Source organism: Gavia stellata, chromosome 11 (genome assembly GCF_030936135.1).
Source record: "Gavia stellata isolate bGavSte3 chromosome 11, bGavSte3.hap2, whole genome shotgun sequence".
Classification (NCBI taxonomy): domain Eukaryota; kingdom Metazoa; phylum Chordata; class Aves; order Gaviiformes; family Gaviidae; genus Gavia; species Gavia stellata.
The window spans coordinates 21,844,849-21,870,471 of record NC_082604.1 but is presented as its reverse complement, the minus strand read 5'-3'; the positions used below and the strand labels follow the sequence as shown (position 1 = coordinate 21,870,471).

Sequence of the window (25,623 nt, the reverse complement as noted above, 5' to 3'; positions counted from 1 at the left end):
CCGTCTCCATTTCACGAGCAGCCGCGCCGCCTCACCCCTCTCCTCCTCTGCCCTTGCTGAAGATGGCGGCCGCCCTGCCCCCTTGGGCCCTCAGTAAAAATGGCGGGCCGCCCTCCGGCGGGTGCGGCAGCGGGGGGAGGCGAGGCGGAAGCGGAAGTGATGTCCGCCCCCGTCCCGGCGGCGGCGGGCCAGGAGGAGGCGGCGGCGGGGAAGGCCCCGCCAGCGGCGCGGCGGTTGCCGGGTAACGGCGGAGCGAACCGGGGCTCCGTAAGTGACCGGGGGCGGGCAGGGCCGTGGGCTGCCTGGTGCCTCCGCGGCCTGACCCCTCGCCCTGCCCGGGGGCTCCGCGCCGACCTCGGGTCCTCGCCGTCCCCTCAGCGGCGGGCGGCCCCGCGTGGTGGCGGGGGCAGGGGCGGCCGCGGGCCTGTCCTCGCTTGGCCGAGTGAACAGCGCTGACCTCCGCGCGGGGGGGAGGTTGTGAGCCTCGTTTTTTGAGGGAAGAGTCTCGTATTTCGAGAGCAGACCGCACCAAATCGGTTTAAACCTGTCCCCGAGGCTCCCCTCCCTGTGAGCCGCTGTCGGCGCGTGTGGCGAGGGGAAGAGATAAGAGTTTGGCAGCGTAATAGAACCGGCGTAAACTGAGCTTGCTGGCATTCGTTGTGGCTTGGGGTTTTGGTTTGGTTTTTTTCATCTCTTAAATGACTGGGTGAGAAATGTATGACTTTTTGCATACCTGGGTGTACTGAGGGGTTTGGTCACTTCTATGTAACTTCCATTGCAGTTGCATAATGGCAGAAGCTACTGTCTCTCCGCTGAAGCACTTTGTGCTGGCTAAAAAGACAATTACTGCCATCTTCGACCAGCTGCTGGACTATGTCACCGAGGGAGCAACTTTTGTGGAAGGTTAGCTTTCAACTTCTCTGTTGCTTTGAATACGTTTTACAGCAGTGCGGTGTACGTTACGGTATACATCGGTATGCTGTTGGTGTAAACTTACGCCTTCAGAAACAGTCACGTTTTTCATATGACATTGATTTTTGCAACTTAGGCTAGCAGGAATCCATAGTATGGTTATGTATATGAAAAGCTGATCGCATCGCTTGGGCTGGTAGCCTAACCTCCTTTCCATCAGGGTGAAAGCTTAACCACTCCAGCGTTTATAGTCCTGTTGTGGTTTCTCTTGTATAGAGGAAAATAAAAACAGGTTCTCCCATTATTCAGTAGATAAGTAGATCAACATGCTGCAATGCAAAGAACCATTGGTTACACCCTCAGAAGCGACGTGGAGGCGTGTGCGTTGCCACATGCAGTTGGTTGCTCATCACCCCAGTGAGCTCTGTGGGGAGAAGACAGCCCAGCCTAGCTGGTGTACCCATGAGAGGTCCTGGCTTTTCTTTCTGAAGGAGGCAGGTGTTGCAAAGAGTGGACAAATCAGCACAGCAGCCTGTTTTCACAGGCTTATTGAATCCAGCAGTTAGATTGTTGATTAATCTGAAGTGGTCTATGTCATGATTTCACAGGTGCTTGTGGTGGAGCTGCTAAATGACAAGGGCTAATATCAGTGTCTGTAGTGGGGGTTTGTTTGGCTTTTTCTTACCGCTGTATAATTCAAATTTACATGGATCTTTGTTGGCTTGTGAAGCACTGAAAATCTGCATCTTGTATCCTGGAGCACATACTCTATAAATGATTGCTTTTATGTTATTCTTTTTCTATGTGTAGCAACATACAGGAACCCAGAGCTTGAACATGTAGCAACAGAAGACGAACTAGCAAAAATACAGGCATATAAAAATAAGTTAGCAGTCATCGGTGAGGTGCTTTCACGGAGACACATGAAAGTGGCATTTTTTGGCAGGTAATGAACGGAATTACCAGAACTTAATTTGATCTTTTTTTTTTATCTTGCAGGGCTTAGTGTCCATATTTCTAATTTAAATGCACTGGAATGAGTGTTTCATCATACAATTATTGTTTGAAATATGCATAAAACCATGTTCACTTTTATCTAGTTGATGCTAAATATTTCTTTGATGCCATCTTGCTTCATGACTGTAGATAACTATGTATGTCTCGTTACATGTTTTTCATTGATAAACTTTTAAAAATAATAATCTTGTATAGATCCATTATAGGAGGGTCTGAGTTTGTCATCATCTTCTCCAGAACGGCTTTTCTTTTTTTAACATGGTGGTTTTGTTTGTTTAATATCTTTGTTTTACTGGACTACTACTGTTGCGAACCTTTGTTTGTGTTTGATCACAAGTACTGAGAAACTAAACTTTGAGCTGTTTATGTTTCCGAACATAAGCAGCTGAAGAAAAATAGACAGTTAAGAGATGGTCGCCTTGTTGGTTGTATCATTAGTCTGACAGAGCCGTGTGATGATAATAAGGGGTAACGGTAACAATGTACTGTATGGCTTACAGATCAATCTGAATGAAGCTATGAATTTCTGCTTTCCTGAATCACTAATTAGGAAAGGTTGGTTCACAGTCCTTGGTGGTATTACCACAGACCAATTGTCAAAGCTTTTGCATATTTAGATAATATTTCCAAAGTTATGGGTGATTTAAATTCACTTCTGTTCTAAAAAAAAAAAAAAAGTATTTTCAGTATTAGAAAAATTTAACTTTGGTCAGCATGGGATAATCTCAGCTATGTTTTGGGGTTTTTTTTGTGGCTGAAAAAAAGGGAGTTAAAAAGAAAGGTATTTGTTGCACATGGAATGTGTTACTACATAAGAAGTACTCTAAAGAGATGCTGTCAGGTGTATAGACCCAAAGCACTGACGTTTTACGTGTCTCTGCTTGTATGTATTGTGTTTTGCATTTCAGTCTCATCTTAGTGGAAAAGTCTTAAGTTTTCAGTGAGGAATTATGATTGGGTCTTAAGACTTCCAGTAAAAGTCTGCATTCCAAACATTGTGCCAGTCTGTTCCTATAAAATTTGGAGGGTTTAGAAAGATGATGAATATCTGTGTTACCGACTGTGAAGTCAGATATAAAATAGTGAAGTCCCTTCTAAAAGGCTACTGTTCCAGTGCTTTCAAATGCTTTTATGTGCCTGGTTAGTCTGGGGTCTGTTAGTCCACTTTGCTTCAGGAAGATTGATTTTTCTGTGCTTAAATTTAAGCATGTGGTTACATATTTTTTCTGGAGTATGAATCTTCATGTTTTAGTTCTAAAAACTGTGTAATAGTATTGGAAAAAATGTGTACAACAGTGGTCTCACCTTCACTTTGCTAAAAATAGTTCAGCTATTTAAAGAAAAACTATAAAAGGATCTGGGATAAAGAAATCAGTTATATCTCTGCCTTGATATTTCACAAAGTTAAAAGCTGAATACAGTTACAAGCAGTGATGTGTGATAAAAGTTGTTTTTGCAAGGCGCTGAAGTTCAGGGCAGGAAAAAGAGAATTTAACTCTCCCGCTGATATTTTGAATAAATTCATAAACTGTTGTACAGTGAGCACTGAACTTTTTTCTAGAAGTAGCAGCTCAAAAATGAGTTATAGTCTATCTAACTTCATACTGTTGTGTAATAGCCCCAAATATTTATGGGTGAGGGGTAGAGAGTTAGTGCGAAGTTGGACATTGCTGAGAACTTCAAGTTCTTGCAGAACCTTGAGTCGGTGAACAGTTGCTTTTAATCAGCGGGGTTTGGTTAATTTAGCTGCCTCTTCCTTCTGAAATAAGGACAAGACTAAGTTTCATTATTAAAGACAGCATTTGCATTATAAGGATTATGCACAAGAAATAAATTTGAGGGGTTTTTTGCACATTGTTACATGTCTTACTGTAGGAATCTTCACTCAGTTGAGATTATCGTCCATTAAATTGTTCTGAGTTGTCGTTGCTGGGTGTGGTGACAGTTCCCAGACACAATGCTTTGAAACATACCTGAAGGCAGTAGTACAGCGATGCTCCTTTTGCATCTCATGTCATACCTAGAAGACTCGTATCAGAAGCAACAGTTCCTTTCTGACTGGTAATGATCAAATGTTTCTCTAAAGATAGGCTAAGTTGCTGACATGGTAATTTCATGAACGTTTTAAGGAGTCACCGTTGATTGCCACCACACAGGGTAGTCCTTCCCTGCCTCTGTCATGCAGCGTTCTCCTCGTGTCCTCCTCCAGCATCTCTCGAATCCTTTAGCTTTGCTGTGAGCAGGAATGTGGAATTGTTGTCTGATCAAAACATAATTCTGCCCAGAATGTTACATATATTTTCAATCGGTTCTTTTCTACAGGAATGCTAGGGCTGGCACAAAGAAGAGGGCAGGCTGCCCCCGTATGTGGGACAGCGTGCTGTGATTTAGCAATTGCTTTAAGTTGATCTAAGGCATCTTTTTATGCTAGATGCTTTTGCTGGCATAGCAAAGTTGAGCCAGTATCTTTTACGAATGCCTTACTCAGACTGAGATATACCAGATAAAGCATGCTTCTGGTACAGGTTGGGCTTCTTGAGCCAGTATGTGTTACACAAATGAAAATTGGTTTTCTTGGTTGGATAGGCAATGTTGATACCAAGAAAGTTTTTTGGAATTGCTGTTCAGATGAACTTTTCCTGCACTCCCTATTCTTTTCTGGCAAGCTATACTGTGCTGGCTTGAAGCTCTATCACCGAAAACAGCTTGCAGTATGTGGATCTGATGCAGTTCAAGGGGGGTGCGTTCACTTCAAGACTAAGGTATGTGTAAACTGCTGTACTGTGCTCAGAGTGCTTTTATTTTCTATCTCTCTAGAACGAGCAGTGGGAAAAGTTCAGTCATTAATGCAATGCTGTGGGATAAGGTACTTCCTAGTGGGATTGGCCATACAACTAACTGCTTTCTCAGTGTGGAAGGGACAGATGGAGATAAGGCTTATCTCATGACAGAAGGATCAGATGAAAAGAAGAGTGTCAAGGTACAGTTTTTGTATGATTAACACTACTTTTCACAGTAACCATTACCCAAAAGATCTGACTTTCAACAACGATTGCAAGTCTAAGAAAAATATAAGGCTCACTCATTCTGCATTTTTAAGTTCTTATTTAGGAGGGAATAACTAACAAACTGAAGTGGTCTACTTCACAATTTTTCTCAGGTATTTCAGAAAAAACTAATGTGTGTCTCATTGTAGCATAGCATATATTGAGTGATTTATTTTTGTAGGACTGAGAGTAACTTCTGTTACTTGTTAAGGATTTAGAATCTGCCTCTCATTTGGCCTTATGGTGCTTAGCTTGTTTAACTGCTCACATTGATACGTTAAACCTCTGAGGCAAATTCAAGATGATGCTCAGTATCACACACACTAGCCCTGTAGAGAATACCACTTCATGGCTCCAAAGAAACTCCTTTCTAGGTTTCAAGGCACAACTTGTTCTTTAGATGCTGATGAGTCTAAAAGCTTAAAAAAAAAAATCACAAGTGTTCACCAGAAGGAAGTATGAACTCTGTTATCCTTTTCAAGATAGATCTTGTCCAGGTTTGCTTGAGAACCGAATTAAGCTGATTTACAGACTTGTTTGTGGTGTATATTCATGTTTGTCTTCACTTTATGCTCTTTATAGACAGTCAATCAGCTTGCTCATGCACTTCACATGGATAAAGATTTGAAAGCTGGCTGTCTTGTCCATGTCTTCTGGCCCAAGTCAAAGTGTGCCCTGCTGAGAGATGATTTGGTTTTAGTGGACAGGTATGTTTTCTGTTTTAGTAAATGTTTTCTTAAAAAGAGTAGCTATTATAATCCTCAGAAAAGAGACTGATTTACAGATTGATTGTGCTTTGGTTGTTAGGTTGCAAAATTACTGAAAGGCTCTTTTTTTTTGAGAGAGAGAGAGAGTACAGAGTTTGTTCTTTTGTATATACTGCTGCCTGTCATCACCCCACTGATTTTGGCTTTGTAACAGTTGGAACAAGCACATGTCTTGTGATTGAGCTGAATAAGGGACTAGGTTTTGGCTGAGGATACTTCTACCTTTAAAACAAACAGTATGGAAGTGTGAATAGGGTTGCTGCAGCAACAACTTTTTGCCTGTCTTCTGTCTTTAAATGCTTCAGACTGATCATGGGAAGTGTAATAAGCAACCTGGACTTCATTTTTAAAAGCTTCTGATAAGAGTTGCAGTGCCTACATATCAAAGTAATGAGTGACCTCAAAATGTAATTGTGACGGCTGTGTGCACCTATGTGTTGGGCTAGCATTTCCTACAGTTTGTGTATTTAAACAATTCTGAAAGCTGTTGCTTTGTCTATGTCAAATGTCCATATTCCTGGCCACTCTGAGGTATGACCTGGTCATGTTTTTTCAAACTGTTAGGTGATCTATACCTAATGTGCAAATCAATATAGATTGAATTTGTGAGTAATTCGCTCAAGTATAGGTGAATTTGTAAGTACAATTTATTCATATCCAGCAAAATAACATCCAGAGTGTATTTTGATAAATTGTAGTGCTTTTTGTTGCATCTCTAATTTTACACCTTTGAAATCACTGGGAGTTTGTCATTCTTTTTTTGGGTGCAAGCTCATGTCATGCTAGTCACAGAAAAAGCTAGCCTGGCTGGCACAGGGAGCTCATGGGTTTGATGCACTGCTGGACTTCTAAGCTTAGGCACTTGTGCCGTATCTTTGGGGACATGCGCATAGCACAAGCATGCTGGAAGCCCAGAAAGGATCCTTGCATACGTATGGTATAAGGCATGATTTGATCTGCACAGTCTTGGTTGCTAAAGGTGAAATATAAAGGGAAAAGAAAACAGCCTGCAGTCTGAGAGAACAGGTACTTGTAAGGAGAAAATCACCTTTTTACTGTTAAATAGAGCAAATTAGAACCAGTGATAATTGAGGTGTTGCAAACATGACCTAATGCTCATATTCCACTTACTTTTGAAAAACTGACAGCACTGTAGTTTTAGCTTCATTTTAATTTGTTATTAAAACTATGCATCACTTTTATAGCATACCACTTTAAAGAAGGCCTTGATTAATGAAAAAAATGTTTTATGAACAACTGTCCTTCTTGATTAAAATCTGTAACTTGGAGTATGGGGAGGGGGACCATTCTGTGAGATGACCTGGATTTCTGACAGACTGCCTGTCACTTTTCTTGGCTCTGCATATTTATTAATTAGGAATTGCGTTTTGGAATGAGTGGATGGTCCCGTGAGTGAGTGACTGATAAATGCTAAGTGGTAATTGGCTTTTGCTGTGTTTGCCTTAAGCTTGAGTAAGGCATCAGCCTAAAGATGCAAAGCTTTGTATCTTCTTACAAGGCCCTTTGGCAATCCCACTCTTTTTATCAGTTTCTAAAAATCAAATACTCTTTTGCTGGATAAATACGAGTTTGTGATTTTATTTTTTTTTTCTCAACAGCCCTGGCACAGATGTCACTACAGAACTGGACAGCTGGATTGACAAATTCTGCTTAGATGCTGACGTGTTCGTCTTGGTTGCCAATTCTGAATCAACTCTTATGAACACGGTATGATGTGCAATGACTTTATGTTACTTCTTCATTTAAATACTCAGCAGTTCCATAACTGAAATGGCTTTTCTTAGACCTTTACTGAAGCTCCCATGAGTCACTGCACTTAGATCTTGTGACCAGGCTTTGGGAGTGGGAGGCAGGAAACAATGTATGTCCCTCACTAGGGAAAGGAGAACCAGCTTTTTTTTACCAGCTTTGCGTACTCTGACTTGGGCATCACATTAGTCCTTTCTATCTCAGTTTCTTTTTTGATAAATGGATGATGTAGTGCTTGTCTCACTTTACAGTTTGTCAACATTTGTCAGCTGAAGACACTTGTATTATCACAGAAGTAAATTATGGAGTATTTCATATCCAGAAGTCCAGTAAAATACACAAAGTAGGTGAAGGAAGTTGAATTTCTGTCTTGTTCCTCATATGTTCTTGTCTCAGAAGAAGGTGAATTCCCTTGATACACCTTGTGTTGAGGACAAGTGCTACAGGTTGCCCTCATTGGACTGTTTCTTCTGAAGATGCTAGCAATAAGCATTCAAGTTGCATGGTTCTGTGCAACATGGACAGCTGAAGATGTTTTAACAACTTTATAGAATAAAGCCTTCTTTCAAGAGAGAGAAGATTTCTGTATACCTTGCAGCCTAAATACTGTATGACTTGTGGAAGGAGAGCATACAAGGTGGCGAAAGGAGCTGATGTGATACTCAAAACGGAAGGCCAGAGATTTGCTTTAATTTTGTAGTGATCTCCAGCTTTGACTAAACTAAGTATTGTGAATGCAGACAATATCAATATGAGTTTTCTGAGTTATTGGAAGTGGGACTGATAGAATGTAGTATAATGCTACTGAGAAATCTCAGACATTTGTGAAGCCTAGTGTAGACAAAATGCCTTGATTTGTTCTGAGCATAGTTCTGACATGCAGTGTCTGAACTTTCTGATTATTGAGTCAATTTTTAATACAATAAAGAACTCAATATACAAAGACAGTATTTCATTGCATTCTAGGAAATTAGAATAGTTTGGTAGAAATCCGAGAAGAACATGAAATGCGTTTAAAAACATCACATACCATCTTCTGAGCCGAATCAACAAAGAGTCAAATACAAAAGAGATGTGATTTAAAAGGAAAGAAGATTCTGACAACATCCAAGGCAAAGAGAGGATTTGGCACAACTATGGCTTTATCTTCTCCATTATCTCACATGAAGGATGCTTTTAATATGGAGGGAGTCTATAAATAGTTTGCATTATGTGCATACCATAGTTGGTTTGGTTTGTTTAATTAAAAAAAGGAAGAAGAAAAAAAAGATTGTGTTTTAGTGAACACCTCATTACTATATAGAAACATGGAAACAACAGGGACCTGCATGCCAGATTTTAGTTTGGTGTAATGAAATAACAGAGAAAAGGCCAAATTTGATTTCGTTCTCTCATTTGCCTAGGAGAAATGAACCATTAAAAGCAATCTGACTGAGATAGTAAATATGCAGGAAAGACGTAAAGGCTCTACGTCTACTGGAAAATTCTGTTAATATTGTATTTGTCTAATCCTTAACACCCAGACACATAAGTGCTATTCTGCTTTTTAATGTGATTTTTGGCCAGTCTTTGTTCCTTGTCAGGCATGGCTGAAAGTTGCTAAATAGAAATAGGTTATTCTTGCAATTTGTTTGAAGCATTAAAGACTTGCTGAGGTTTTTTTGGTTGCCGTGCCTATAAATCCTCACTTAACAGTGAGCGGCTTGTAATTATTAGAGTCTGGAAATAACCAGTGTCCAGGGTGTATATTGGAAGAAAAGGAAGTAGATCTTAGTTGTGATTGGGGCTTTGGCTCAGTAAACAGTTCTCTTACTCTTTCTCCTCTTTAATTCTTTCAGCCTGGTAGACACAAATGAAGTTGCCTTTAACAATTATGTAACTGCTCTAAAGCATTTGTATTTTGCTTTGCGTTGCGGCAAATGATAATTTCTTTCTTCATCTACACAAGTTTATCCTCCAGGTAAAGCACATGGTAACTATGTTCTCATCTTCCTTAGGCATTATTTTTACCTCTTACTGTAACAAGTTTGAGAGTATTTGGCAGCTGCTACACAACCACAGATTTTTTGCATAAATGTGATATTTTTAATATTCCCTCATAAATTCTCTTCAGACAAAATTCTTATTTCTGCAACAGTGATCTTGTTCACACATGCTTACTCTACGGCTGATGGAGACTAGTGTATCTCCAGTGTTGTGTCCAGAATATATGGTGGTGTCCTGCTGCAGATTCGAAAAGCTTATGGCAGCACAGAGATCTCTTCTGTTTGAGCTGTGCTGAGTGGGGATTCACTCCATCATGACTTACCCGTTATGACTATGAAAATAGCAATGATGGGGTGGTAGGTACGGGCAAGGGACCTAAATACATTTTCAGGTACATGCCGAACAATTTAATTTTAAAAATGACTTTTTTTTCCTGTGGCTCAAGCCATACATCCTCATATAGGAAATGTAACTTGTCTGTAGTTGAAGCTGACATTGCCTAATTGAAGAATATAGTCAGAGGGTGTTTTGGCAGGGTGAACAGGAGCATCTTTGTAGTTCAAATAAGGAAGACTTCACAGTTTTACCCAAGCGTCTTATTTAAAAAACAAAATGAGCAGATACAGTCATGTTTTGTGTGTTAGTTTTTCCCTTTCTCTCTTCCCACACGGCACTTTGAGTGTCACACAAACAAATTTAATAAAGTAGCTAGAAGTATCAAAGGAGGTGAAGTTTTGTGATAGTAAGAGTGAAAGGAGGAAAAAAAAAAAAAAAAAGAAAAGGCAGTGAATGCCGTGATAGATTTATAGAAAAATAGACTTTCTTTTCCAGTGTTTTCTAAACTATTTGTTTTGCAAGTTTCTTAATTTGTATTTGTACCTATTTTTAGAGGAGCTTGCAGTATCTTGGACTTTTAGCATTGGCATCAGTTTTAAGACATTTGATGCCTTTTGAACTATTGTAAGCCTTTTTTTGTGTTGGATATCTGTGGTTTTTAATGCTATGAATTCTTTTTAATAAACTTTCAAAAAGCTGGATTAACTTCAGAATCTGGTACAGAAGAATCCGTGACTCTGGTTTGGATGTCTGTGGAGTTTTCTGTTTGTGCTTTAATTCTTAGGAAAAGCATTTTTTCCATAAAGTGAACGAACGACTTTCCAAGCCAAACATCTTCATCTTGAATAATAGATGGGATGCCTCCGCGTCAGAACCAGAATATATGGAAGATGTGAGTGACTTGATGGCTCTTATTTGGGTTGATTTTTATATATAAAGAAAAGGCCTCTACATGCATAAAAGCATGCTAAATTGCTAGGTAATACAGTTATTAATATGAAAACACCAGCTTTGTCTTAGTAATAAAAGGATAAGTTATTTGGTCAGAAAATTGAAGTAATTTATTCCTTGTTCAGAGCAAAAAGCAGCCTGTGATTCAAACTACAATATATGCAGGCAGGTAATACAATGGGAAGCTTGTTTAGAACCTTTTCCTCGACAGTTAAGCTTGTTTTAAATCTTCTTTGTATAACCTTTTATTTCTGTAATGGTAATGCAGCCTGAGGGTACAGATTATACATGTATACATGCACAGAGTAGCTGGCAAAGTACAGTGTTAGATGGTAATGGTTCAGTGTGCTCTTCAGATCTTTCCAACGGCACCTAGCTTACATAAATACAGACAGTTGTAGAAGAAAGTATCGTTGCTTCCAGAGCTGTTTAAATGGTTAAAAGCAGCTGCTGCATCAGTAGGATTAGAAGGCATCTGCTATCTAACGGGTTGTCCAGCATCTGTTTCGAACTCTGATGTTCTGGTTTGATGGTGGCTCAATTTTTGCATTTTTCTCATGAGCTTTTTACCTTTTCCTTAGGTGCGTAGGCAGCACATGGAGCGCTGTCTGACTTTTCTAGTTGATGAGCTCAAAGTTATTGATCCTGTAGAAGCGAGGAATCGCATCTTTTTTGTTTCAGCAAAAGAAGTTCTGAGTGCCAGGAGACAGAAGGCCCAAGGAATGCCAGAGGGTGGTGTGTAGGAACTCTTACTTTTCCTCAAATACAGAAATATATTGTAAAACCTGACAAAAGTATTTAAGATACAGTCACTTCTGTGAGGCATTGTGCTCTCCCTTATGGTCCATTATGTTTCACAGGTGGAGCTCTTGCTGAAGGATTTCAAACAAGATTCCAGGAATTTCAACATTTTGAGCAGATATTTGAGGTATTTATGATGGGATTTTTAGACTGCCTGATTTTATATGCAAAAGGTAGCTTTTGCTTATGCTTAGCTTAATTTTACTGAGTATTACCTGTGTTAACAAGTGGAGGAGTGTAAAGTATTCAGACCATGTGACAGCTTTGCCTTATCTGTGGGCTCTGTTCGTCTGTTCTCACCTTGAATAGCAGGTAGTTGTTGGAAAAAGAAGTTTGTTCAGTGAGGGGAAAGGACGAAAACTGGACTTTTAACTCATGTTTTGAGACCTCAGTATGAATGTAGTCTGTATAAAAAGAGGCGATGCTCTTTGAAAGGAGTGTATCACGTAGAACCATGAGCTGGTGAAATGTTTGCTGTATAGTAAACCTTATTTTGTTCTGAAGTTTAGCTTTGTAATTAATTATTGTAATTCAGGACACAAATAGTAAGAAATTCTGTTTCACTAATGTAAATCTAAATATTTACTTGCATTTTTAAAGCCAGAGTTTTGAAATTATCACCATTATCTACCTCTTAGCTCTGATACTCTTGAACACTAATACTATTTTTGCATCCTTGTTGCTGTACAGAATCCATCCTTCACCCTCAGTTTACGTATATTCATAGTTGAAGTTTACAGTTTCTTCAGAAGTTGGACTGGCTTGACAATTGAGTAATTTGTGATAGGATCCATTTGTCTTGCTGAATTTGAGAACTAATTAATTAAAGCCATTCTTTAATATCTTAAGGAGGCATTTTGGATATGCCTTGAGGGTTTTGTGTGGTATCTATCAGCATATTTCATGACCCTGAACAGTATGACTGTAGTTTGTATACAGCAAATGCTCGAGACTGCTCTTGCATGCTTCAACCAGTAATTCCTTGTTTGGTATATTTAAAAAAAATCAAAATGCGTATGAAACATATTTTTTCTCTCATTACAAGAAGCCCATTTGACCTTAGCAAAACCGTGTTATGTAATGGAGTGTATATCAAAAAGGTGTTAAAATAACAGCTTGATTCAGTCTTGCAAAAGCAAGAAAATGTCAGACTAAAGTTTAAATTTAATCCTTATTCACACTCTTACAATAGATGACTGAGTTGTCAAAATGATTGGTTCAGAATACTGGCAGGGTCTGAGTCCATGAGGCGTGAAATTTCTTGCTGTGTCACTAATTGTAGCCAAACATGCATTTTTGTTTGTAATTTGTCCTTAGAATTATAGTAGGAAACTTTCAACCCATAGGAAAAAAGTGGAAATTAAGCTTCTATATCAGTTATTGTTCTTTAACGTATTTTGCCGTGTGCTGTACCCAAATCTTTTTTGACAGATCTTTTATAATTACGGTTAAGCACTCAACACTTAGGATATGTCAAGATTAAGATGGACGTATGACTTATTAAATAATGTGATGCTATGAGTGCTCAGCACATCTGTAAATCAGATGTCACAGTCTCAAGTTGGCCACCAAAATGAGAAGCATCCAACACAAGGTCAGAACCACGACAAGTTTTTTTTGGCAGAGACAGAGACAAAAAACAATTCTGTGACAGCACTGTACAGCCTTTAAACAACGTTTTTCTTATTTCATATTATCTGTTTCTTTTGCTGCACGCCTTTCGACTCCAGCAGTGAGAGTGGATTCTGTAATGTTTTTCCCTGCTCAGCCATGTTTCATCCTGAAATCATAATGAATGGCTTTGAATAGGAATGTGATCACATCACTTGAGGAGCATGACAACATGTGCTAAATTAAGACTGCCAAAGCCATTTAAATTTCGAGTGTCTCATGTTGCCTCTTTCACATTCAGGTTTTGTGGGCAATTTCCTAAGTTATAACAGCATTTTATTTGCTTTTAAAGAAAGGCTAATACATAAATGGTTCACCAGGTCTGAAATCTTCTCAAATTACTGTCACTTGAGCTGATAAAGTAACTGATGACAATACTATGCTGGTGTCAGTTATGTTAACCAGCACTAGGCTATACCAGCTCATAAAGTAATGGAGAATATCGAACATTAGGTAGAATTTTCTGTGTTCAGTCTGGGAACAAAATCCTACTTGATACCATGCTTTATGCACTGCTAGACCAAATTCAGAGGCTGTTTAGCTCTAAGTACAGCCTAAGCACTTCTGGCTGAAGCGCTTTGCATTTATTCTGTTCCCTGACAGAGAGGCTGCAAGTCCCAAGACTCTTAAATTACACTCCAGTGTGTGAAAGGGAAGGGACGAGAGCACAGATGTTTCTGTCTGTCCTCATCGAACACTGACCCCTTCTCTGCCTCTGTCTGTCTTGCCTTTGGCTCCTTGTCTCTGTTCAGGTGCCCTGCTCAGACTTTGCAAACATCTCTGGGGCTCTTCTGTCCAGTTCACATCTCTAAGCTATCTCATCACCACATTTATAAACAGGCCCATGTGTTCTGTGTTCCCACTGGCTATATCTGCTGGTTTTACTCCTCCTGGATTCTCTCACCCTGCTTTTGTCTTCACTAAAATTGGGCAGCTTCTTGTCTTTTCCACATTGGCTTGGAAGAGGATCTGTTACTTCCCCAGTACTTCCACATTCCTGGTTTTAGTATCCTGGGAAACCCCATTCATCCCAGGACTGATATGAGCTCAGTATAGCTAGGATCTTAAAAAAAAAAATGGAAACAACCCATCAGTGCTAGTTTGTTGTGATACAGGAAAAAAATGGACCATTTTTGAAAGGTTTGTGACTGCATTTATGTAGACTTCTGTGTGAGGGCAAAAGGCATTCCAAAAATAGATACAACATGTTTTTTCTGCAAAGCATAGGGTGGTTAAAGTTGCTAAAAGATAAAACTGGTCCAGGCATTACTAGAAACATTTGTTAAGCAGTGGTGAAATTAAGGTTTTAGAGATTCATGTAGTAGCTTTAAAAAGTAATGTTACTATGTGTGTCAGCTGCATTACAACAAAGAAAAAAAGATATGCAGTCTTAAAGGAAAGGGTTGAATTAGTGGATCAATTCTGAATTTTTATATTGTGGAATAACAAAGTAGTCTGTGTATCTTTATTCTGAAATATTACAGTGAGATAGCTAGAAATGCCTTATCAAAACAGCAAAGAAGTGCATGCACAGTACACTGTGTGCAGTAGTCCTTAGTGGATATTCTACATAAAACCAAACCCCACTATGCCTCAGGTTGTAGTATTTCCCAAGTTTTTTTAAAAAACTGGTAACAGAAATGGTGTGGGGAGAAGTGGAGGAGGGAGGCAGGGGGAATAGTAATTCTGGCTGTAAACTGGAGTGAATAACACAGCCTGAATTAGTATGCTACTGCAGAGTCCTTCCCTAACTACACAGCAATGTAATAAGCTGTGCGCTTAAAGACTGTCTTGCTATACTGGAAGTGGGCTGAAAGGTAACTAGTTTTGGTTATGCTGTTGAAACACTTTTTATCTTTGTTTTGATAAATACTTATTTTCAGACTAATAGCAAAACTGCTGCTGTCCCCCTCTTATCTTTCCCAGTCGTTTAACTAACCTTTGTGTTTTTCCTAGTGCTCTAACTTGGATTTTCTGATTGTGTTGTGAGTGACTGTCATCCTTTTATCTACCACATACTAATGTTGGAAAGACTCTTTCCTCTGTGTCTAGTCTAGCTCTTACAATGTGCTGATACTTGCGAAACTCTGGCCTTTCATTGCTGATTTCTAGATCTGCTTCATCGAGGAACAGGGAATATATTTTACCCATTTTCTTTGTTTTGGTTTGATCTCTTATTTTTAGATAGCTGAAATTCGTTATTACAGCGTATGCTAAGGTCGTAGGCAAGTCTTTTAAAAGCAACCTAAACCTGTTTGTGCTATGAAAGGTGCATCCGTAGATTGAGAACAATTTAAAAACCCCGTAGATCTGGCATAAAGAAACTAGCTGCTTGCTTTCTTCCCCTCAAACACAGAAGGTGTTGCTACTTTGTGGTGACTTAGTGCAGGTTGAGCTCCAACAGCATTTAATTGGCTACATAACTCAGGATGTGCAGTTGCTTGAAGAAAGTCGAAGTCTTAATTTATGGCTTATCACAATGGATTTGCTTTTGCCCAAATTGAACATTTGTATATCTCTTCAATCAGTGTCCTGTAGTTTCTGAATCGCTGTACAATATTGAAGATTGAAGACGGATTAGAAGTTGTATCCTTAGAGCATTCTCTACTCATTCATTTAACACTTCAATAACCTGCAAATAAGCTAATATTTTAAGGACTACTTAGCAACTTTTATGTCCTGTGAGAGAATCCTTTTTTCTTATTCCTAATTGTATATTTTGTTCCTGGATGGTCAGTATTGACATGAGCATGTCAAATTTTATTGACAGAACTGCTTCTTCAAACTGAGAATATTTATTGCACCAAATAAAACTCAAGCCGGGCAATATTGCCAGCATTCCTATTAGGCATTTATAGTTCCGAAGAGATAGTTTGGAAAATTTTCTGAAGAGCTAGATTTATCTTATGTATTCATCTGAGTTTTCTTTTTTCTTTATTAATTTATTTTAAATGAATAAAAACCTACGCACATTACTGTGAATGAACGTGAAGGTACAGATTTGCTGCTATAGACTCACTTGAGATTTCGGTTCTGTTGTCTTTTTAATTTCCATATGCTTTCTCCCTTTTTATTTCCCATTGGTTTAAGTTCATGGTAAAATTAGCAGCATGTGCTTTCTGACAGTGAAATTCCTGAATGTGTTGGCATGGAATTGCAGTAATGTGTTGTGGCTTGGGCCCCTCGCAGGAGTGTATCTCGCAGTCAGCTGTGAAAACCAAGTTTGAACAGCACACTATCAGAGCTAAACAGATAATAGATACTGTGAAAAACATTATGGACGCCATAAACGTAGCAGCAGCAGAGAAAAGGTAGGTTGGTTGGAGGGCTGGTTGGCTTTGGTTTATCCAGATCCTCTGAGGAGCCATTTCTATGCTGGCGATTTTCTTGGGTCATTACGGACTTAAAAATTCACTTTTCTCACTTGGTAAGAAATAGAGAATTTCTCAGGTGTGTCAGTCTTACTACTGTTCACTTGCACTGCTCAGCCTTGTCCTTGGTCTGTGACATCTGAATAGGGACCTTGGTTTAATTTGTTACTCTTCGTTACTGATTTACAGTTACAAAGGCAGTCTGTGGGTTTTCAAATTCATTTTTTTTTTAACAGTTTGAAATTTTAAGTTTTTCTAGCTGTATCCAGCATCTCAGAAGTGATGTGTGGGCCTGCTTTACATAACTTTTTTTTGTTAACAGTAGCACTGAGAAAATAAATGGGAGGATGAACTTTAATTTGCAAGTGGTTAGACTACTGTAAGGGATCAGAAGAACCCAAGCTAACAGAGGCTTGGCCTCTATCCCTTTCCAGATTGTATCCTTAAATATCCTTATTCTTTCTTTGCTCATGTAGTCCTTTCAGTGCTAATGATAACAGCTCACCTACTCTGTCTGATAGTTTCATATATTCTTTGAGGTTTGCGTATGCGTGGGGTTTTTTCCTCACTTTTGTTGCTACCTCTTGTCTCTCTTGTACACGGTGAACTTGCTGTCGTGTTTAATCCTTTCCATCCATCTCCTTTCTGTGTCTGTTAATAGTGTGTCTTTATGTTTCAACAGACTCCACTGTGCCTGTCAAACACACTCCTCTTCCTGAATATATTAGCTTTTACAAACTGCGTGTTTACGTAATAATTTGTCTTATGTTGTCAGATCCTATGAAAACTTGCTATGAAATGTTTGAAAATATTCTGATATTCTACTGCTTTCTGTCAATCGACCTGCCAAAACCTGTGTAGTGACCCCTCTTAATCTGAATTGCTGTTTGATGTTTCTGCTGGCCCTTCAAGATATAACCGCTTTAGATTTTAAGCAATTTTTACTTAAATGATAGGTCAAGGACTTCTGGAGAGAGTTGTTTGTGACAAGGTTAGTTTCTGCTGCCTCCCCTCTGCCTTGCAGGGTCATCAGACCCATGTCATTGTTAAGGAAGAGTTGAGTGGTGCTGGTGAGGAGCAGTAGGACTGCTTGGTCAGATTTATCCTTTTTCTTTTTTTTTTTTACTTTTAAATTGGGATAGACTAAGTATTAAAGGTTGCTGATTCCCCCCACCTTTTTTAGTTGTAATTACGTACAATGGTAACAATTCCAATTCTAAATGCTGTTTTTGTAAATATATCAAAACCCAGTAATTTGAGTTATGTTCAATCAGTGCAGCCTTTAAATGCGCCTGTAGATTTAATATCTATATTGTAGTTATTCTGAAGCAGTGCCTCTGTTTTGTTCAGCCAGTGTCACTTTGGATTCTTTTTGGCTGCTCAGTAAACCATCAGCTAGGTGGTCTGTGCCTGGTTATGGGGCTTGTTTCTTTACTGGTAGAATACCTGCTGGTGATGGTGATTTCCTTTCTGCTATGTTAGAGTCCATTCAATGGAAGAGCGAGAAGATCAGAAGGATAGATTGGACTTTGTTCGAAATCAGCTGAACATATTGACGGAAGATACTAAGGAAAAAATCAAACGTGTTACTGAGGAAGTAGAAAATAAAGTAAGTAATGGCAGTGTGAAAAAGCTCCCTGGTTCAAGTGTTGCCTCTCCTGTAAGGCCTTAGGTGCCCACCCATCTTATGAAGTATGTTTGAAATGTCTACTTATGTTCCTTTTCCAATATAAAAAAACCCCCAAACAACAACAACAACAAAAAAAAACCAAAACGCTGTCAAAATGGCAATCCTTCCTGACTATCAGGTAATTGAATCATTTATTGTTACAGATAATGCAGTAGTCTGTTTTCACTCTGGCTGGAAAAGGTAGGTGAAACATTTTATGTATTTACCACATTCTTCCAGGTCTCCTCTGCCATGACCGATGAGATTTGCCGACTTTCAGTTTTAGTTGACGAATTTTATTCAGATTTTCACCCTTCTCCTCAAGTACTGAAGCTCTATAAGACAGTAAGTTTTCTTGCATGGTTTGAAGCCAGGCTCTTTGCCTTTCCTTTAATTTCTACTTCTGTATTTTTGTAATTTGCGTAGCATGTTACGTGACACTTTGTGTAAGCATTGCAGGATTTTTACTTTCTGACATATGTATATCTCTGTCTACCTAAAACTGGAAAAGGTTGAAAATATTTTCTGCTTTGTTTTTGGAAAGAAATTAATTTTTGTTTCAACCGTCTTTTTACTGGAGTGGTTACTGAAACTGACATCCTGATTTGTAGTCTTCACTTCCAGTAAATAAAGACCTTACATAAACAATTTTCACTATTCCTTAAATGAAATAGATCCAAAAATAAAATGAGCTTCCAAATACCCAACATTTTATAGGTGTTTTAATTTATTTTTTTTAAGAAAAAAGGCAGCTTTTATTAAACTTCTGTAAATTCCTCCTCAAACTCGGTATTTTAAAGGAGCATACATGTGTGTTTGCCTCTCATGCTCAGACTTTGCTGCTGATGAATGACTGCCATAACTCCCACCTGCTTCAGCTTTGTTGATCAGCTGGGAGCACTGCACTTCCAGGACAGTCTGTGCTGTCCTAGCTCTGCAAAATGTCCGGAGCAGATCTCCATGGGAGTTGATGGGATCGGTTTATCTTTGTGCTGAGCAGTGAAATTGGTCCCATCAAATGACGGCAGTAAAGGCTTTGCAGGGCAGTATGGTAGTGGTATGCTTTTCGGTGTCACGGTTTATTGAAAATAGACTTTTCCATATGCCTTTTAATGATTACAGTCCTAGAGAAATCTTTCCTGTGTCACTTTTAATTAGGTTTTCAGTCACATTGTGCAACTTAAAAGCACAGTATTTCCATGGTAACATTCTTTTCTTCCCACTGTAAATAACAATGCTTAGTGTTTAACATATCTCTGCTCTGTATCATGTAATTGATTAGCTAAATATAAATTGATGAGCATATATTCTTTATAAAACTTCAGGAACTGAACAAACATATAGAAGATGGTTTGGGAAAGAACCTGGCTGATCGTTGCTCCAGTGAAGTCAATCAGTCAATGCATCAGTCGCAGCAGGAGATGATTGGTAAGATGAGGAAGGAGGAACGTTAAGACTTTTTGTTTAGAGGAAGACAATTTAAGAAAACTTGCTCTGAAAAGAATTTTCTTTCTGATAGTGATTTAACGTTAACGCTATAAAATCATAAAGGAAAAGCCATCCTAGGTCAAGACTGAGGGTCTGTTCAGCTTAGTCGCCTGTCTCTGATATTAACCAGTAACAGATGCTTGGGGAGAAGAATAATGAATCCGGGTAAATACAGTGATCCATCCCCAGTTTAGGGACTTCTGAGCCAAGATACTGCATCTGGATTAATAGCTTAAGCAAGTAGTAATGGACCTGTCTTGTGGGAATTTGTCTAATCCTTTTATAAACCCATTTAAACTTTTGGCTTCCACAACAGATATATGAAATATGCTAATTGTTAGATAATGTTTCTTCAGTAATCCTCTCCCTAGGTTCTGCACTCAGAATCCGCACCCAGATTCTGAGTGCAAAACAGCATAGTTTCACAAAGTATTTGTGCACTCCATTTTTTCTTTTTTTTTTTAAATAAGTAGTAATTTTATTGCATATCCATATTTCTCTTCTGATCTCTTTCTGATAATAAAAGATTCAGAGCGAGATCATGGAGTGACATGAAGCCTTCTGACGTATTATGCAATAATGTTGCCTTTTCTGTATGGCACCACAGAACTGCTGGATAAACCAACTACTTCTTAGTCCATCCTTATCTTTTGACCACTGACGGAGGACTTTAAGTTAATTTGACCATTTCTTCCAGCGGTGCTTTCTCAATAAGTTGATTTTGCATGACTTTTATTTTATCAGAGCAATAAATTGCCTGCTCTGTTAGGATCAAAACTGCTAAAATGCCCACTGATTTTACAAATAAATAAATAAATTGGTCGGTTTAGATTCTTGTCATTCACAAAGCTGGTCAGCAGTGCAAGGATGCTACTTGTGAATATGCTGTAAAGCTTTTAATGTTAACTCATCTTTACTATTCTGTTTTATTTCTAGAAAATCTGAAACCATTGTTGCCTTCTGGTGCTCAGAATCAGCTCCACTTGCTAATTCCATGCAGGAGGTTTGACCTTAGCTATGATCTAAACTGTCATAGTCTGTGTGCAGATTTTCAAGAGGATATCATGTTCCACTTTTCCTTGGGATGGACTTCACTTGTAAACCGTTTCTTGGGTCCTAAACAAGCTCAGAGAGTACTGTTGGGACTAGCAGATCCAAACTTACAAGTGAGTGCTTCAGAGATCAGGCTGACATTAAGTGCCTTGTTTTACCTTGATGAGAATATATTGATTTTTACTGTATTTGCCTCTACTATTTTACATGCTTGCTGCTACTTTCCCCCAGTCCCTTTGAGTGAAATATTTTTGGTGAGGGTTGGTTTTATTGGATTATATTCAGGGTGAGAACTGAACAAAAAACCTTTCCTAAACTTTCTGCAGCTGTTACCTGAGTTTTGTTTTCCTTTGGATTGAACCCTTTGGGTAACCTTTTAATTAGTAACTTTTGGATCCTTACGGCAGAGCCAGTCCCACATAGAACCCTTATTCTAACCCAGTCCTCTGTTGGGCAAGGAACTGTCAAAACTTCCACAGTTTGTCAGGAGTGTCGTTCAGATTTCTGTGCTGAAGAGTTTCCTTTAAGTAAATCAAACCCTGAATACATGAAAATAAAATCAGTCTGCTGTGTAGTTCCTTAATGCTTTTTACTCAGGCTGCCGTATTCCACTCTTCTAGATCCCTCGTCCTTTAGCTACTACCCCGTCTGCTGCCAGCCTTCCTGCCGTAACTCCAGAGAACGTATCGCATGATGATTTTATGGTTCCTTTGGTAATGAGTTTAGCTTCACTGACATCACGGACCTCTATGAGCATCATCGTTGTTGGCGGAGTGGCAAGTAGTATTAGCAACATTCACTGTACTAGCAGTGACGGCAAAGATTAAACTGGTCTTTCCTGTCTGGGGTGCCACATGAAGCATGTAATGGACTTAATAACAGTGGGCCGGAAGAGCATGTGTAGTGCACTGGATACCCGCAGTCAGTTTGTAGTGAGAAAATTAGCCTAATTACTGTGAGCATAGTTGGACGTATTCTCTATGCCATATGTCTGTGTTCAGTTTCTGAATTAAAGGATGATTTGATGGTGCCTCATTCAGTTTGGATTTAGTGGGAGCTTTGCTTTCTCCTTCTTCCTTCATTAAAAAGCAGCGAGGCTTCTGTAACGTATTTATTTTCCATGCCACTGGGGTACCAGCTCATTAAGTATTGCTGTATTGCTCTGCAATAATATGATGGAAATAATATATTTTCTTAAACTAACCTGGTGAAAGGTCCATGAAGGTGATTTAAAAAAAATGAGTGGAATTAGATTTTATTCTGTAGGGCAACTTACTTAAGCTAATGAAGAATCCTCTTTTTCAGATTTGGAGAACAGTAGGCTGGAAACTCATCTCTCTCTCCTTAAGTATGTATGGCTTATTATATCTTTACGAGAGACTAACTTGGACCACTAAAGCAAAAGAGAGAGCCTTTAAACAGCAGTTTGTAAACTATGCTACTGAAAAGCTGCAGATGATCGTCAGTCTTACAAGTGCTAATTGCAGCCATCAGGTGCAACAGTAAGTATCCCACTGGTGTTTCTCCTCACTAGGATAGGAAATCCGTGTCAGTGCCGTACTGTGGTGTCCGGGGAGTGGGGACTGGCTGCGTATGACGTGGGATGGCAGCTTTATGGTCCCTTGGCATTTATTACAAGGGAGTTTTAAGAGTTTGAAGTTACCACCTAAAAAGGTCAATACGTATGTCTCTGTGTGTGTATGTGCGAGAGCTAGTCTTGAGATGCGGACTCTCTTTGTCCAAGACCTTACTGTGAAGACGTGGGAGTTGGCTGGGTTCTAGTGGGGACTGAATCGGTCTGCTTTTAGATTAGCATTGAATCAGCCCCGAGTCACTTTAATGGTGAGCTGCTTTTCTGCCTCAAGGGTTGGTATGGGCGAGTTCTGAGCAGCCAGTCCTGGCTCTTCTGCACTGCAGAAGAGGAACTTAAGAGCCTTTGTGAACTGTTCCATTTTTTTTGTGTCTCTCTTCCAAATTACTTTTTCACCTGTCTCTGCAAAGTAATGTCTAGGTGATCGTCTCCCTCAGCCTCTACTGTTGAAACACTTTGTTTTGATTAAATGATGATTTCAGAAGATTAGGCCTGCTAAATGAGACCTCTAACCACCAGGGTGCAGAACACCTCTCCTGTGTAGCCCAGGGAATACTTTACTAATACAAAGTTCAGCTTCAGCAGAGGAAAGAGAATCATCCCCGTGTCCAGCAGCTGTGTGTCTCTGTGAGGACATGGAAGAGCTGGACTCAAGCCAATGCTCCAGTGAGGTGAAGTAGAGAGGAGAGGAGACATCTCCTCTCCTGTGGGAGAGCCTGGTTGCTGGCCCGGGGTGGTAACTGGGTTTTTTTCCTTTGTGTAAGGAGGAGTCTTGGAACTCAGGTGGGGAGCACTGAGGACGCAAGTAGGATCGCAAGTAGGATCAGGTGCCTCAGCAAGTCAGGGGCACTCCTCACCCTGCAAAGGGCTCACGTTCCCTGTGAGCAGGGTGCTTAGCGTGGCATGGGGCGCTGCACAGGGGGCACTTGGCTGCTCCAGCATGTGTTACCACCAGAGTCCCCATCTCAGACTTGGACCTGTTGATGCTCGGTGAAAAATTGCCAGACGTGATGTTGGCATAGACTGAGGTGCATTTTGTATGTTTAAGGTTTCTTTTTTTAGTTAAAAAAAAATGCGTAATTCTCCTGCTTTCTGCTGTTCTCTAATTTCTTAACAGCTGGAGACTTTGATTGCTGTGTTCTACTACACACTGCAATGCCAGGGATTTTTACTTACTTATTTTTCTTCTTAAATTTTTTTTTTGTAGCACAGACTGCTGTAAACTATGATTACAAACTTGTTTTCCCTTTAGGGAAATGGCCACTACCTTTGCTCGGCTCTGTCAGCAGGTGGATATTACCCAGAAAAACCTGGAAGAAGAAATTGCTAGGCTTTCCAAAGAAATAGATCAGCTGGAGAACATACAGAGCAACTCCAAGCACCTGAGGTAAGTCTGGGTGTGACTGGCCACGAGCAAATTCAGTGACATTGGTGCTTGCTGTTACTTTCAAGTTGAAATGAGGTAGGCGTGTGTGCAGAATGGTGTGCAGCAATACCTATTTTCTTTACTGGTAACTGAACAGCTCTGGTTAAGTTAAATAAATGTATGGTTCTACCTAGGTGCATGAGCAAAGCTACAAAAATATTCCTTCTTTGATTGTCTGTACCTTTGTGTCTCTCTATGGTATGGGAGAGATGGCTTTCTCAAGGATATTAATCCTCTGTAGGTACATTAGGTGTGCACCTTCCCAAAGAACCCTCCCCACAGGAGAACAGGAAAGCAGCTGTACTGTGTTGAGTCATTCTGTGCAATATTGTTTTTCTTTTGGTATCAGTAGTAGGTGTTCACAGAAGAGAAACTCACAGCAGTTGGTGGTTTAGGGACTTAGGAGCAGCCTCAGCCTTAGTTCCACATTCTTTTTCCCCTGCTGTAAGCCTGCCCTGGCTGTGGGCTGCCTCTTGGCCTCGGGTGTTCAAGACCACAATGGGATGAACCTCTGGCCCCACAGTGCGCACCCCGTGGCATGGTACGCTGCACGAGCGGCCTGTGTGAGGAACCCCGCCGAATGCCCTGCTTGCCATTGCAGAACCTCTCCCGAGTTAAACGTTGAAAGGACAGGCCAGAACCAGGGAAGTCCCAGATGGACCTGGCACAGCCTTTGGGGAAAGGGAAACGCAGGGCAGATGGCTGGCGGCCCTCCACTGCCTAGTCAGGTCCCGCACTCGCAAGGTCCAAGGCTCTGACCAGAGCACGTGTTCAGGTTTTCTTAGTGCTGTGGGTTTCGGGAATCGAGGAATAGAAATTAAACACTGATGTTGATTCTGCCTTCTTTGTGATGTTACTGCATTGAAGTAAATACATTGCTTTTGTTTGTTTTACAGAAATAAAGCCATTCACCTTGAGAATGAACTAGATCGATTTACAAAACATTTTCTTCAAAAGAGTAAATAAAACATCGTTGCTAACTTTCCCGGTGATCCTTTATAGGACAAAGTAGAAATTTTCCAGATGACACTTCTCCTCTGTGGAGTCACATGAAATGATTTATATTTTAAATGTTACTTTGATTACACTCGTTAATTATTGTAAAACTTGGACTCTGATGGTGAACCAAACTGAAGAGCTGTGGTACTCTTGAGTGTTACGTTTGTTTTGCAGATTTGGGGTTAAAAATCTTTAAACACTAAATTTCTTTGGGCACTTGACAATAAAAACCCAAATCCTTACTGGTTTTCATTAGTATTTAGCAGTGGGAAGTCTCGCTTCCTGGCATCCAGGAGTTTATGCAGGGAGAGCGACCTTATCACAGTTACCACTGTCTCCTTTTCTGTGTTGCTTAGGAATTAGCCAGGGGTGGAGGATGCTGCTTTTTGATGTGTGTGTTTTTGTTTAATGAAGGGAAGTATAAACCTTAGCATGGGGAAAGGACTCTTGACTGTTGTGAAAGCAAGTGAAATTGGATTGGGCAGCAGTTCCTCAAATGGAAGTGAAAGATGATAGTAAACTGCAGAGCATTCACTAATGAAATACAGTAGGCTCTAGTTTCCCCTCTGGCTGCCACATTTAGACAAGATGGCACTGATTAAGTAAAAAAAATCTATTTTAACAAGCTTGTCAGATTTCTCGCAGTTGGTGAAGTGGTGAAATGGTCATGTGCCCATGAGGCCACGGCTAGAACCCACGTACGTTCAGGTGAGCTGCAGGTGTATGTCAGTGCCACTGAGCTGGCATCCACGCAAAGGAGAATTGCTG

At 39.9% G+C, this 25,623-nt stretch overlaps 1 protein-coding gene across 2 annotated transcripts; it reads left to right on the top strand.

Moving 5' to 3' along the window:
* Window positions 1–213: 213 nt before the first annotated feature.
* Window positions 214–25,097, top strand: MFN1 (mitofusin 1). Of its 2 annotated transcripts, none has more exons than XM_059822530.1 (18): window positions 214–267; window positions 782–903; window positions 1,723–1,858; window positions 4,747–4,909; window positions 5,559–5,683; window positions 7,363–7,471; window positions 10,620–10,727; window positions 11,368–11,521; window positions 11,647–11,714; window positions 16,448–16,569; window positions 18,112–18,238; window positions 18,539–18,643; window positions 19,624–19,726; window positions 20,723–20,952; window positions 21,460–21,615; window positions 22,145–22,341; window positions 23,683–23,817; window positions 24,753–25,097. In XM_059822530.1, exons 2-18 carry the CDS (start codon window positions 789–791, stop codon window positions 24,820–24,822), a joined length of 2,223 nt encoding a protein of 740 aa, XP_059678513.1. In that variant the 5' UTR covers window positions 214–267; window positions 782–788; the 3' UTR covers window positions 24,823–25,097. The 2 variants fall into 2 exon arrangements, with proteins under 2 accessions (XP_059678513.1, XP_059678514.1); XM_059822531.1 differs by having other exon boundaries at window positions 228–241.
* The last annotated feature ends 526 nt before the right edge of the window (window positions 25,098–25,623 follow it).